We start from the raw sequence: 13,437 nt of genomic DNA on the forward strand, positions 1-13,437 counted from the left end.
ATGTGCAAGCAGTGGACTTTGGGTTGTTACAAATGGTATCGGAGCCTGAGCAATGTGCCAGCGAGGAGCAATGTGCCAGCGAGGAGCAATGTGCCAGCGAGGACGTTGGGCCTCCAAGGGATAGATTGTGAAATCCTACCTTAGTTGGAGAACGAACTTGTCATACGAAACATTTCTTATAAGGATCTATAAGGGTACTTCTCCCTATTATATGTGTTTTTAAAACTTTGAAGGATCTATAAGGGTACTTCTCCCTATTATATGTGTTTTTAAAACTTTGAAGGGAAAACCCTCACACATTTTAAAACCTCGAGGGAAAGTCTAAAGATGACAATATCTACCAGCAATGGGCTTGAGCGGTTACACTACTTGACTCAATAAAGAATATTGACATATTGAGTGACTCAATAAAGAATATTGACATATTGAGAGACAAGATAACTTTGACATATTGAGAGACAAGATAACTTTGTGGTTTTACACAATTGATCATTACTTAAACGTAACATCATGAGTAAATACCTCTCTATTTTATCAAGCATCTTCTTAACAAATCAATGGTCATAATCAAAATTTGTCAAAACTTACGGACTAAGTAGCCAACCAACCATCGAAATACAAGTCCTAATCTGTAGTTAAACTAAGTTCATAGATAATCTTGCAAGGAGCTACACTAATATGTGTATTTCCATGCTCAGGTTCTTGGTTCACAGTCCAAGAGGTCTCAGATGCTTATAGTTCAACAATTGAATCTTTCTCCAACCTGCTCACGACAGTTGATTTGTCCATCACTTTCTCTTCGGTGGATCTCGGCTCAGTCCATGCTTCTTTAGTGTTTTAACATAATTTCTCAAGAATGTAAACTTGTTGCTCCCCAGATGATAGAAATAATCCCACGAATAAATTCCAGTTCTATGTAAGTCATCAAAAAGGATCCTACCAAATTCAAGCAATATGTTTGGATTCTTCAAAGTCAATACCAAAAGATTGCTAAAATTAATGGTAGCTAGTAGTTTCAAAGTACCTTACCCCATAGTTCCCAACTGGTTCTGCAGACATGATACCGACGTGACGTCGTCCAGAAATTACCTAAGTTTGAAACGTGCATTTAGTAATTGAATCTGATAAAACAAAATCAGTTAAAGCTCTAGATGATGTTGATAAATCAGTAGAAGGATCGGATCATGAGAACGTGGCTAAACAGAAAATCGTGCTAAATGAGCAGTTTGGCCAACCGTCATGCACCCGTTATTTTATACTCCAAACTCTAGAATATGGCTAATGATATCTCTATAAACCGATCGGGTCTGAATATCTTAAAGTCGGTGTATTTACACTTAGTCCTAACCTAATCAAGTTTGAGTGTTCGAACCAATTTACATATACAACAACTAACTTTATGAGATTAGTTTGTCATTACAATATTTAACGCTAGAAAAGTTGTAGGATGTATAGGGTGAGTTGGTATGACTTTCAGAATGGCAAAAAGTTAATTGTTTTTTTTTTCAAAAGTATTTATAAAAGAAGTGTTTCATGGGCTGGGGCTCAAAGAGAAATAGTCCAAACCATAGAAGTCATCGATCTAGTTAGCTTGTCTTCTAATAGTCAAAATGCATGTGACATCCCACGTTGGTTGGAAAAGGGAACGAAACATTCCTTATAAGGGTGTAGAAACTTCTCTCTTGTAGACGCATTTTAAAACTGAGACTGACAGCGATGTGTAACGAGTTAAAGCGGACAATACCTACTAGTAGTGGGCTTGGACTATTACAAATGGTATCAAAGCCAGATACGGGGCGGTGTGCCAGCGAGAACGCTAGGTCCTCGAGGGGGGTGGATTGTTAGATCCCACATTGGTTGGAGAGGGGAACGAAACATTTCTTATAAGAGTGTGGAAACTTCTCCATAGTAGACGCATTTTAAAACCGTGAGATTGATGGTGATACGTAATGGGCCAAAGCGGACAATATCTACTAGCAGTAGGCTTGAGTTGTTACAGTAAGGAAATGTTTCATTTAAAAGCACTAGCCTTAAAAATCATCCAACCATCCAATTTGGCTATTTGACCATTGCCCATGATGAATTAGCTAGAGTTTTAGATAGAAAGATATATGAAACTAAAGTTGTTTTACAGTACCTTTTCACCCCCAATTGACCGAACCTTAGCATCAGCAGCTGGGCTATATACTCTCAAGAATTCAGCTGACAAGTCGAACACACTTCCATCTGCAAATTTAACCTCAACCTGAAAGTGAAATATTTAACGAACTACATCATACTAAACAGTGTACGTGAAAAAGAAAAAACCATATTCACAAAATGAAGGCTAATAGCACATCAAAACATTCAGCAAAAGGATCTTCTAATGTAAGTTATGCTCCAAACCTAATTTCAAAGTCTATAAGAGAACATATATTGTGGGATCCCACATAGGTTGGAGAGGGGAACGAAACATTTCTTATAAGGGTGTGGAAACCTCTCCCTAGTAGACATGTTTTGAAATCGTGAGGCTGACGGGGATATGTAACGGTCCAAAGTGGACAATATCTACTAGCGGCAGACTTGAACTGTTACAAATGGTATCAGAGCCAGACACAGGGCGGTGTGCCAACGAGAACGCTGGGCCACCAAGGGGGTGGATTGTGAGATCCCATATTGGTTGGAGAGGGAAACGAAACATTTCTTATAAGGGCGTAGAAAACTATCCCTAGTAAACACATTTTAAAACCGTGAGGCTGACCAAAGTGGACAATATGTGCTAGTGGTGGGCTTGGACTATTACATATATACAGTTGAAGTCTCCACCTCCCATTGTCTTCTTCTGCCCCCTTTGATAGTATAAATCAACCCACTTTTTGAAGCAAACCCTTTCATCAGCTAAATACCACAGTTTTCACTAGAGATTAACCCATGCACCCCCAAAGAAGTGGTCACATAAATCTGATTCAAGCAAGTTAGGCCAACTTACCCATCTATCGTTTATCCCCTTTCCCATCCTCACAAAGATCACGGCATCCATTGAGAGACTATTTCGAAACTTGTAGTGTGGAAGGGCGACAAGGAGAAGAAAGGTACACACAATCTTGATTGAGAAACAATCAAGCTCCCCGAGAAGGAAGAAGGAGGATTGCAGATCTAGAACAGAAAAGTACTTCCTTGTTGGTTAAGTGGATTTGGAATTTCATAAGGAAAAATATCATCATCTGCAAGGTAGGGAAAGGAGATGGCACACCGTTTTGGTTGGAAAATAGTGCCCTAAAAGACAAGTTTACCTCTATGTTTGCTATCATACAGAAAAAAGAAGCCTCAATGGCTAATTTATGGAATAATTCATTGCCTTCTTGAAATTTTTGGCCAAGGAGAAACCTGCAGGTAGGGAAATAGAGGAATGAACCAGCCTATCTGATGCTCTTGCCGTCGTTGTTCTCAATGATACTAACGATTTTTGGTCCTGGAATTTGGAAAAGATGGGGCTTTCTCATCAGAATCCCTCTCCAAGTTTCTATCCTCAGCTGGTGATCATGATAAAAACGACCTATATCTTTCCATTTGGAAAGGAAATTTTCCTAAAAAGTAGAAGTTTTTCCTTCATGCCTTAATACTCACGACAAGCTGCAAAGAAGATCTCCATGGATTAATATCTCTCCTAGTTGCTGCATATTTTACAAATATGATGAGCAAACACATAGTCACCTTTTCATTTGGTGTAAACAGGCTAGATCTTTTTGGGAACACATCCTAGTGGCTTTTGGTTGGCAGACTGCCTTATCTAATGAAATTTGGGATATTCTCTGAGACATGTTCATTGAGCGGGTCTCTTTCTTGGGCGGGACATCAAGTACACGTATCTTTACCGATCAACCAATTTATTGCACATAAGAATAGTTTTTTGTAATCCATTGGATTTGATTCCATCATTTTGTAATTTCATTTTATCATGGAAATATATAGGGAAACAATTTTCTGGTATATTAACTTATTAGGATAATGAATGACTTGCTAAGAAGAACCAGCTATCATTTCCATTTCCTGAACATGATGGACCTTTCCAGATAATTAAGAAGGAGCAATTCTGATTCAAATCACCATTTTAAAATCACAAACAAAAAACCAGAAATCGAAACCCGAGAATGGATCGATATAACGAGCACACTGAACCAGAATCGAAATCAGATGGAAAATCAAACGAAGATTAGTAGGGGAAAGGCTTACATATTTTGAAAGGAGAAGGAGCAATTCTGATTCAAATCACCATTTTATAATCATGAAAAAAGAAATACAACGGACAGTTCCGATTCAAATCACCATTTTAAAATCACAAACAAAAAACCAGAAATCAAAACCCGAGAATGGATCGATATAACAAGCACACTGAACCAGAATCGAAATCAGATGGAAAATCAAACGAAGATTAGCGGGGAAAAGGCTTACATATTTGGGGGCGCGAAGAGCGAAACTGGTAATTTGCGGAGCATCAACGGTGGTATGGATCGTCCGGAAAGCCCTATGCAGAGTTAACATCGTCTCTCTGATTCGTTTGGCCGACTGATTTTGGTTCGAGTTTCGCGCCTAACTGCTGTGCATTGGGTTCGAACCACGGCCTCTTAACTTTTCTCAACATTATTCTGTAATAATTATATGAATATTTCAGATTTTCAAATTATTTCTAACTATTAATAATAAAACTATTTTTTTTAAATGATTAAAAAATTATTTATTAAAAATTATAACACCATGAGTTTTGGGTTAAATTTGTAGGTGGTTGTGAATGGTCAAAAATATTATTTTTTTATAATAAAAAATATATTTTAAAAATGAAAAAAAATAATAATTTAGGCTTTTGATTCCATTTAAAACCAACTAAAAAAATACCTAAATAAAATTATTATTCTCCTCCAAAAATAGGAAGAAAAAAAAAATTATATAGTTTTTTTTTTTAATAAATAGAAAAATAAACAATAAATAATATATATATATATATATTGAGATCTCGTGTCAGTTGGGGAGGGAAATAAAACATTCCGTGGAAACTTCTTCTTAGTGGACGCGTTTTAAAATTTTGAAGGGAAGTTAGGAAAGAAAAACCTAAAGATGATGATATCTGTTAGTGGTGGGCTTGGTCGGTTAAAAAGCGGTCCCTGTATTTATATTAAATTGCAAAAGGGGAATGATGGAGTACACCCCATTTGAACTTTTGCTTTAATATTGTGGATAAAATAGAAAAAGGTTGGGAGGTTAGGTACTATTTAGCAATTAAAATAATATTTGTGAATGTAAAGAGAAAAAGGTTCAATAATTATTAAAGCTGACGTGGAATGATTAGAAGAAGTAAAGGTGATATTCTTAGCAGACAAAACTATTCCATCATTTTGCTTTTTGGCCCAACAATTCTATCATTTTGCTTTTTGCCCCAACTATTCCATCATTTTGCCTTTTGACCCCTCAACTTCTCTCATTCACAAACCAAATTTGAAGTAAGCTTGAAGTTACTTTCAGCCCCCATCATGCATGAAATCATGGGAGTTTTGTTTGATGAGAATATATTGTCCTTTATTATTATTATTATTATTATTATTATTTAGTTTTTATTTTGAAATTAAACGGGCCGAGCACCCGCCCGCCCGCCCGCCCACCTTGCTGTAGTAGACGTGATAAAGGTATCTATCGAAATTAAAAAGAAAGGATACCCTAATTTTCGGAAGAAATGACCCTGTAACTCGCCTCTATGCAACATTCAAATACCATTTGTAACCGTTCAAGCCCATAGCTAACAGATATTGTTCGTCGTAGCCTCACGGTTTTAAAACGCGGCTGTTCGAGAGAGGTTTCCATACCCTTGTAAGGAATGTTTTTTGTTCCCCTCTCCAACCGAGAGAGGTTTCCATAAGTTGGTATCAGATGTTAGTGATGTGTTGTGACTGTGAATGTTAGATATTTGAATGGTACATATACTGTGGATAAGTATATTTTTTTAAATAATTAAAAAAGTATACAACAACGATCCAACCCGATTCATCTCGAAAATTGAGGGTTAGGTTGTGAACCCTATTCAAGTCATTCGGGTCATCAATCCAACGAACCCAGTTCGTGTATACTCGTGTAACTTGGTCAATATTCGTATTAATAAAATCTAATGGACTATCGTGTCAACATTTCATTACCGATCAAATATAATTATATGTGAAGATTCCATCCAAAAGTGATTATTGATTAGGATTAAATATAAACAAAATTCAAGTTTAGAAAGCATTTAATTCTTTTTTAAAAAAAAAATTAAGAACTAAATAAATACATGTAATTTATAATCCGTGACATTTTAATATAAAAATATCTCATATAAATCCTTATTCAAATTGATTTGGGTCCCTACCTGTCTAGTTATTTGTATTCCCAACAAGAACAACCCTAGCCCTTCCCTACTCGGAAATCATTTTGTTCGAGAATAATATAAACATAAAATAAACATCAAAATGATTTGTTCCCGAACGCTATTCTCTCGACTTACTTAACAAATTGAAATGCTTTGACTAAAAACACTTCCTTTAGAACACTCTCAACACGTGTTTAGGGATTGTATACTTGAAAATATAAATTGCCCTCAACATAAATCTTGAAAACTTAAATTTTAGGACACCAAGAACTCTTGAGATGCCGTTCGTAAGGGCATCTTAGAATGTTCGGACATCTTATAAAACAAACGAAATATTCGTCGCCAATTCACTCGAGAAAATGAACATTTCCCCACATTAATATCAAGCTTTATATGCTCCTATTTGGACAAGCATGTGTGATTATTGAGCATGACAATGAAATAAAAAGGTAATTACAGCCATTCAAAGAACTGATGAAATATGACCCAAGTTCACAATGTGGAATAAATGTAAGCTTTAGAGGAAGAGAGTTTAGTGAGAGAACGTATCGACAAAGTAGCCACTGCTGTTCCCGAGCGAGTAAATATCGTCCTCTTCGAGCTGATTGAATTTTGGAACGCCATCATCCCATGAAGGAAGTGAATCCAAACTATCAAACTGTACAGAGTTCGGTTTCATAATCGATAGAGATTCATTCATTGAAGAACAATACTCCAAGGAAAACGATGCGTGGCTGTCGGTTTCTGATTGGCCTGTCCACATTTCATATCCAATGCCTTTGCACACCAGATTACTAGAACCACCTGATATCATATGAGCTGCCACTTGGTTTATTTCCTTTGTCTCAAAATCTAAATTTGGCATTGCCTCTTGTTTTCTTAATGGATTTGATGCAATAAACAGCTTTTCTTTCAGTCTATATGTTTTTTCAGTAGGTCTTTTGTGTGTCGATGGATCCAAACCAAGTTGCTTCAATCTCTTTTTGATTCGAGTGTTCCAATGGTTCTTGATTTCATTATCCGTTCGGCCCGGAAAATGTGCTGCGATTTTCGACCACCTGTAAGAGTTAGCGTAAAACCATGTGAATTTGGTTTGTAGATTTGAAACAAAAAGGAGAAAAACGAAATGAAGTCTGTTTCATTTCATTACCTGTTACCAAGAAGAGAATGAAGGTGAATGATTTGATTCTCTTCCGTTTCTGTGAAAGCGCCTCTCTTGAGATCGGGCCTCAGGTAATTGATCCATCTTAGTCGGCAACTCTTCCCACATCTTAGCAAACCTTCACCATAGAAAAGAAAATGGTCCGTAAAAAATCTCGGGTTTGTTCAGGAACTGTTGAGAATTCGATAAAACATACCCATATGGTCGTTTTCTAAACGTTGTTTCTTTTAATATGTTTTCACCGATGACTTTCTTTTTAGAACATTTTGTTCTTCATTTCTTAGAGCATGATCCTATGAATGGTATATATGGATGATGATTTCAAGTCATTTTGAAGAAAAAAGTAAGAAAGTTACTTTTAAAAACAAACGCTAAGGGAAGCTTTTTAACAACATGTTGTTTAGTTGACTACCTTTTTTTTCGCACCTAGTTTCACTAGAGGTCTATTTTCGTAGAATAATAGATATAAGACATTGTTTCTTATAAAACTATGTGATCTTGAACCATCACAATCAACTCGACATTTGAAAGTCACTCAACTACACTTCTTAAAAACAGCATTCAGATCCCGTTCAACGAAACGAGCAAACAAACAAACTCGAAATTTAGAAACAATGTTATGTAGAGCCGGTTAGCAACGAGAAGGAAGAAAATACCTGCAAGTTTAGGCACCAATCTCCAGCAATGAATTCCATTGTTGAGGATGAAGTTCATAAGCTTATGATCTTCCTCGACAGTCCAGGGGCCTCGTTTCAGTCCGACCTTGTCGCAGCATGGCTGTCGTCCCATATCTCGATATCGATGGAAGCGAATGAAATAGTTTGCATGAGTTTAATGCCATGGAACTGATGCTTAAAAAGGAGCTAAGGAACTTTGACAAAGATGGTGCCAGTTCACTGAAACATATAAAAAAAACAAAAGAAAAAAGGAAGGATGTTGTGTAAAAGGGTGATAAATGATTGAAATGGAAAAAAAGCATTCAAGTCCAAAGAAAAGAAAGGCATGGAGCAGTGTGATTATTGAATAGCCAAACCCCAAAACACCTCTCTTATTCTAATATTAGTTTAAAGAACCAAATCCAAAACAGATATGCCATAAAGATTCCTTTCTCTTCTTCAAGGCTGGCCACTTTTGTTTTTGGAAGACAACTCCTAAGTGTCTTTAATTCTATTTTTAACTATTATCTTTCCTGGAAAATTCAATGTTCATAAGAGTCAATGAGATTAAATTTTGATGCCATTTGAGCCCAAAACGCTGGAAACTTGACTTCTGGGTATGTGATCTATCCATTGTATTCAAAAGTTTCTTAGATTTCTAAGAGAAAATTTGATTACTCATACGATTTTGAGGAAAAAAACACTTGAATTCACTTGGGTTTTTTGAACTTATGCAGTTTCTTAGATTTCTAAGCTTGAAGTTTCAGGAAAATCATCATTCTAATTTGATTGCTGATGCAACTTTGAGCAATGAAATGAAAAAAAACTCAAATTCATCAGGGTTTTCTTTGATCATTCAAAAGATAAGCAAATGTTTCTCAGATTCACAAGCATGAAATTTCCAAGCGGAAATTTGATTACTGATGCAATTTTGAGCAAAGGCAACACCAGAATTCACTTGGGCATTTTATCATACACTTTATGAGCAAAAGTTCATCGGATTTCCAAGCTTGAAAAATTCATCATTCCAAGAAGGAATTTGAGCAAAAACAACAACATAATTCACTCTGGTTTTTTATCATTCATTTCATAAGCAAAAGATCCTCAGAGTTCCAAGCAAGAATTTTACAGGGCAGTTCATCTTTCCACAAGGAAAATTGACATAAGACTAAGAACACACGAATTCACAAAGGGTCTTTCAATTCAAGCAGGATAATACATAATAATGAAGCTAAAATTGCATAGAAGAGAGAGAGAGAGAGAGAGAAAAGAAACAAAAGGAGAACAGAGAAGGAATCACCAATGGAGGAGTAAGCGCAGCAGAGCAGACAAGAAGGGTCACTCAAAATGATATCATTCCGAGAGGGAAACCCCATTCGGCAATCCAATTTCTACGCACATTCTTCAACATCCATAATGGTTTCTGAAAATGTAAGGCAACTCCGCCCATCTCCATTTTCTCTCTCTCTCTCTCTTTATGATCATACCGGCAGAGGCATTCACCATTTCTATGGAGAAGAACATCATAGAATCCTTCGCCACACCATTTTTTTTTTTTTTTTTTTTTTTTGACCATCCACAAAAATTTCTACCATTACTATTCTATTTTAATAGCATTACTCGAGATTCCCGATTATATAGTATATCATCGAGTTGAATCGTGTTGGTATGAACCGTGCCACGAGAGAAATTTTTGAGGTAGTATATTATCGGGTTAAACTAAACAGCTTCTCGAGAAGACCTAGAAAACATTGTATTGTAAATTTGTTATGGTAAGTGTGTCGTGATGTGCCTGAACGAGTATCGTCGATCGGATTAGACTGTTTATCTACGGATGAAAAAAAATAAGTTGAGTGAACGAAATAAAAACAGTGATGCTTGCACTTTTCCGGTTGCATTGTTTTACCTAATCAAGAATTCGAGAATGTTCGTGTAACTGTCCAAGCCTACAGCAAGCAGATATTGTCTTTCCGGTATGAATTGTTTTACCTAATAAAAAATTCTAGAATGTTCATGTAATTGCCCGAGCCTATCGCTAGCAGATATTATCGTTCCCGGTTGAATTGTTTTACCTAATCAAGAATTCGAGAATGTTCGTGTAACTGCCCAAGCCTACTACTAACAGATGTTGTCGTTCCCGGTTAAATTGTTTTACCTAATCAAGAATTCGAGAATGTTCATGTAACAGCTCGAACCCACTGTTAGTAGATATTGTCCGATTTGTCCCGTTACATATCGCCATCAGCCTCACGGTTTTAAAACGCGTCTTTTAGGGAGAGATTTCTACACTGTTACAAGGAATGCTTCGTTCCCCTCTCCAACCGAGGTGAGATCTCACCGTTCATGTGCCACTATAGACAAATTATAAAAACTAACATCCCGATTAAACATGTTCGAGATCATGTGCTCGTTTGAAATAATCATTAATTTAAAATTTTAATTAATATTCTAAAATTTAGGGTATAAATTGATAAATTATAAATATAACAATAAAAATTAAATAATGATTAGAAGTACAAATGGAATGAATTTCAAAATTTATGTTCTAAAATAGTGTTTTAAGGTACTAATAATTATCATGATAATTAATTAGCCCGGAAATATAGCCGTTGCAAAAAGGAATTACCGAGCTGAATTGCATTCAAATACGAAAAGAAAATCCGACCGTTGGAGAATTCATCACTTTAAACTAATCCATTTCTCCAGATTCTCTTCTGCAGAGTTCGACGAAAAAAAACTGTTCATTCTCTTGTTGATGATCTTCTTCGCCGATTCGAATCTGATCTGAAAATGGTGCAAGAAGGATCGACAGCAAGCGCTTCAGAATCAGAACAACGAGCGATTGAATCGAGACCACTCGAAAGTGGAAATGATGCGGATAGTTTTTTTAGCCCTAGATTCAAATCGGCGGCAGCCATGGCTGGCTGGGACGAAGAGGCGCTTCTAATCGCGAGCCTCGTCGTCGACGACACGCCGGAGAGAGAGTTCCAGCAGAAGAAACGGTCTGTTCTGCATCGCAAAAGTCCTACGTCGTGTTCGAGAAGGTAAATATATATTGATTTTGTTTCTTCTCTTGTTTTTCGATGTGAGAAATGAAGATATGTCAGCGGATTTTAGGTTTTTGTTTCTCTTTTTGCTTGTTCCGATTGAAATTGGAGTTCATATCTTGTTTTTCGTAGGAAACGAAGGATTTCGACTAGCAAAATTTCGATTCCGGTGGCTGTTCTTGACCTCGATGCGGAAGAACCGACTGTGAGAGGTATGGATTTCCTCTCCGGTGCTTTGAGGATTTCGATTTCCATTTTGAGTTTCCAAATCTTTATAAGTTCAAGTTATGGAGTTGCTGTTTACTTAGGTTCTTGAAAATCTTCTTATAGGTGGTTGAATTTTCAAAATTGTGTCCGTTTTCAAATTCGACAGAGAAAATAACTCTTGTGCCTATGAACAGATGATGCTACAAAACAAGATCCAGAAACTGCAGAGGCTGAACCAAAGAAAAGTGAATCGTTGATTGAACAAAAAGCTGGTGCTTCTTCTCTATCATGTTCACTCCCATGCATTGATAAGCTCAGAGAAGAGCTCTCTTGTGCTGTAAGGATATTCTCTCACCTTTGATTGAGCCTTTTAGATGCTTATTTCATTCCTAATTGTTTCATTTTTTTTTTTGTTAATTCTTTTCACAGATTTGCTTGGAAATTTGCTTTGAACCTAGTACCACACCTTGTGGACACAGGTAAGCCCATAACTGACTGACTGATTGTTCTTACACTTTCATGATCATTACATATAAACACGAAAATTTGGAGACTAAACTTGTAATTAAACTCATTTTTAAAAGTAAAACTCTGCAAACTACAAATTTAAATAAGCCTAACAGTTCAAGAATGATATAGGTTAATTTTGTTGATTCGCTGTATCACTAAGTTTTCAAGCATTCATATTGTGAATTGTTCTTGCACTTTCAATCTTATTTTGAACGTTTGAATTTGATGTTCTGGTTTAATTATGGGATAGAACACAAAGAATTTGTTCATAATCCTTACCTCCAAATTTTACAAACACGAAAATTTGGAGACTAAACTTTTTAACTCATTTTTAAAGGTAAAATTCCGCAAACTACATATTTGTTCGAGTGATCGCTATCACTAAGTTTTCATGCATTCATATTGTGAGTTGTTTATACTATCAATCTTATTTGGAACCTTTGAATTTGATGTTCTATTTTAATTCTTGGTTGGCACAAAATTTATTCATAATCCTTACATACAAACACGAAAATTTGGAGACTAAACTTGTAATTAAACTCATTTTTTAAGGTAAAACTTCGCAAACTACAAATTCAAATAAGCGTAACAATGATAATAGATTAATTTGGTTGATTATGACTAAGTTTTCATGCGTTAATATGTAGTTTCTGCAAGAAATGTCTAAGATCTGCGGCTGACAGATGCGGAAAAAGGTGCCCTAAATGCAGGCAGCTAATAAGGTTTGAATTTGCCACTCAAATCAGTTGGATCATTTCATTTTCAGACATTAGTGCTTATACATTTCTTTCTTGGATTTCTTTATTGATCTTACAATGCAGCAATGGGGGTAGATCCTGCACCGTTAATACAGTTCTTTGGAACACAATACAACTTCTCTTTCCCCAGGAGGTTGAAGCAAGGAAGGTAGTAGCAAAAGAGTGTAGTAGCCATGAGAAGAAGGTTCAAGACCCGGAAAAGGCCTTTTATAGTAGTCTGCAGAACCATAATACACAAGCAACCGACACGTCGAGTAGGCGTGGTAGTAGTTCAAGAAGAAGAGGGGAAATAACAGTTCGAGGCGACGAGGATGGTGAACGGGACAACAGGGTGATGCAGCAAGCTGCGTCTTCGAATGCTGAAAGCAGAGTCCCATCCAGAATGCACCGTAGAAGCATTCGATCAATGAGGATGGCGACTCGAGATGCAGATGTAAGTAGTAGGAGAGGTACGCCAGACCAAGATCAGGATGCTGCTTTGGCATTGAGGCTACAGAGGGAAGAGTTTATGGAGGCTTTTAGAGACACTCCAGTGCAAACCAGAAGAAGCTCGCTGTCCTTGGCTAGAGATAATCTTAGAGAAATGGCTTCTAGGGCGGCTGTTAGTCGCCACCACCGGAATTTGTAACCTTGTACTCATCGACTAATCTCATGATACAACTGTTAGTGTCCCGTCCTACAACATTGGGTTGTAATAAAGTTTTTGAATCTGCTTATTTGAACTCGA

General features: G+C 36.6%; 3 protein-coding genes across 3 annotated transcripts; 1 reads left to right on the forward strand and 2 right to left on the reverse strand.

The window, feature by feature from the left end:
* Positions 1–457: 457 nt before the first annotated feature.
* Positions 458–4,621, reverse strand: LOC111791650 (Myb domain protein). Its single transcript, XM_087122557.1, has 4 exons — positions 4,432–4,621; positions 2,138–2,245; positions 1,025–1,089; positions 458–936 (listed from the first exon to the last, which is right to left on the reverse strand). The coding sequence occupies exons 1-4, from the start codon at positions 4,519–4,521 to the stop codon at positions 789–791; spliced, it is 411 nt and encodes a 136-aa protein (XP_086978683.1). The 5' UTR covers positions 4,522–4,621; the 3' UTR covers positions 458–788.
* A 2,022-nt stretch (positions 4,622–6,643) lies between these two features.
* LOC111791649 (transcription repressor MYB6) lies at positions 6,644–9,756 on the reverse strand. The gene is made up of 4 exons (XM_087121883.1): positions 9,489–9,756; positions 8,189–8,428; positions 7,521–7,650; positions 6,644–7,428 (listed from the first exon to the last, which is right to left on the reverse strand). Exons 2-4 carry the CDS (start codon positions 8,319–8,321, stop codon positions 6,903–6,905), a joined length of 789 nt encoding a protein of 262 aa, XP_086978009.1. The 5' UTR covers positions 8,322–8,428; positions 9,489–9,756; the 3' UTR covers positions 6,644–6,902.
* Positions 9,757–10,860: 1,104 nt separating this feature from the next.
* Positions 10,861–13,432, forward strand: LOC111790881 (uncharacterized). The gene is made up of 6 exons (XM_023671988.2): positions 10,861–11,232; positions 11,368–11,447; positions 11,637–11,779; positions 11,872–11,921; positions 12,600–12,674; positions 12,774–13,432. Exons 1-6 carry the CDS (start codon positions 10,979–10,981, stop codon positions 13,336–13,338), a joined length of 1,167 nt encoding a protein of 388 aa, XP_023527756.2. The 5' UTR covers positions 10,861–10,978; the 3' UTR covers positions 13,339–13,432.
* The last annotated feature ends 5 nt before the right edge of the window (positions 13,433–13,437 follow it).

Source organism: Cucurbita pepo, chromosome 3 (assembly GCF_057944985.1).
Source record: "Cucurbita pepo subsp. pepo isolate OVF chromosome 3, ASM5794498v1, whole genome shotgun sequence".
Classification (NCBI taxonomy): domain Eukaryota; kingdom Viridiplantae; phylum Streptophyta; class Magnoliopsida; order Cucurbitales; family Cucurbitaceae; genus Cucurbita; species Cucurbita pepo.

Bases quoted from the DNA above. Each gene is read 5' to 3' on its own strand.
- LOC111791650 (XM_087122557.1), bottom strand. From the start codon at position 4,521: ATGTTAACTCTGCATAGGGCTTTCCGGACGATCCATACCACCGTTGAT. The intron at 2,246-4,431 runs GTAAGCCTTTTC...TTTCACTTTCAG, and splicing joins CTCTTCGCGCCCCCAAATAT to GTTGAGGTTAAATTTGCAGA. The intron at 1,090-2,137 runs GTACTGTAAAAC...TTTCAAACTTAG, and splicing joins GGTCAATTGGGGGTGAAAAG to GTAATTTCTGGACGACGTCA.
- LOC111791649 (XM_087121883.1), bottom strand. From the start codon at position 8,321: ATGGGACGACAGCCATGCTGCGACAAGGTCGGACTGAAACGAGGCCCC. The intron at 7,651-8,188 runs GTATTTTCTTCC...TCTATGGTGAAG, and splicing joins ATTGGTGCCTAAACTTGCAG to GTTTGCTAAGATGTGGGAAG. The intron at 7,429-7,520 runs GTAATGAAATGA...TAACTCTTACAG, and splicing joins CATTCTCTTCTTGGTAACAG to GTGGTCGAAAATCGCAGCAC.
- LOC111790881 (XM_023671988.2), top strand. From the start codon at position 10,979: ATGGTGCAAGAAGGATCGACAGCAAGCGCTTCAGAATCAGAACAACGA. The intron at 11,922-12,599 runs GTAAGCCCATAA...GTTAATATGTAG, and splicing joins ACCACACCTTGTGGACACAG to TTTCTGCAAGAAATGTCTAA. The intron at 12,675-12,773 runs GTTTGAATTTGC...CTTACAATGCAG, and splicing joins AAATGCAGGCAGCTAATAAG to CAATGGGGGTAGATCCTGCA.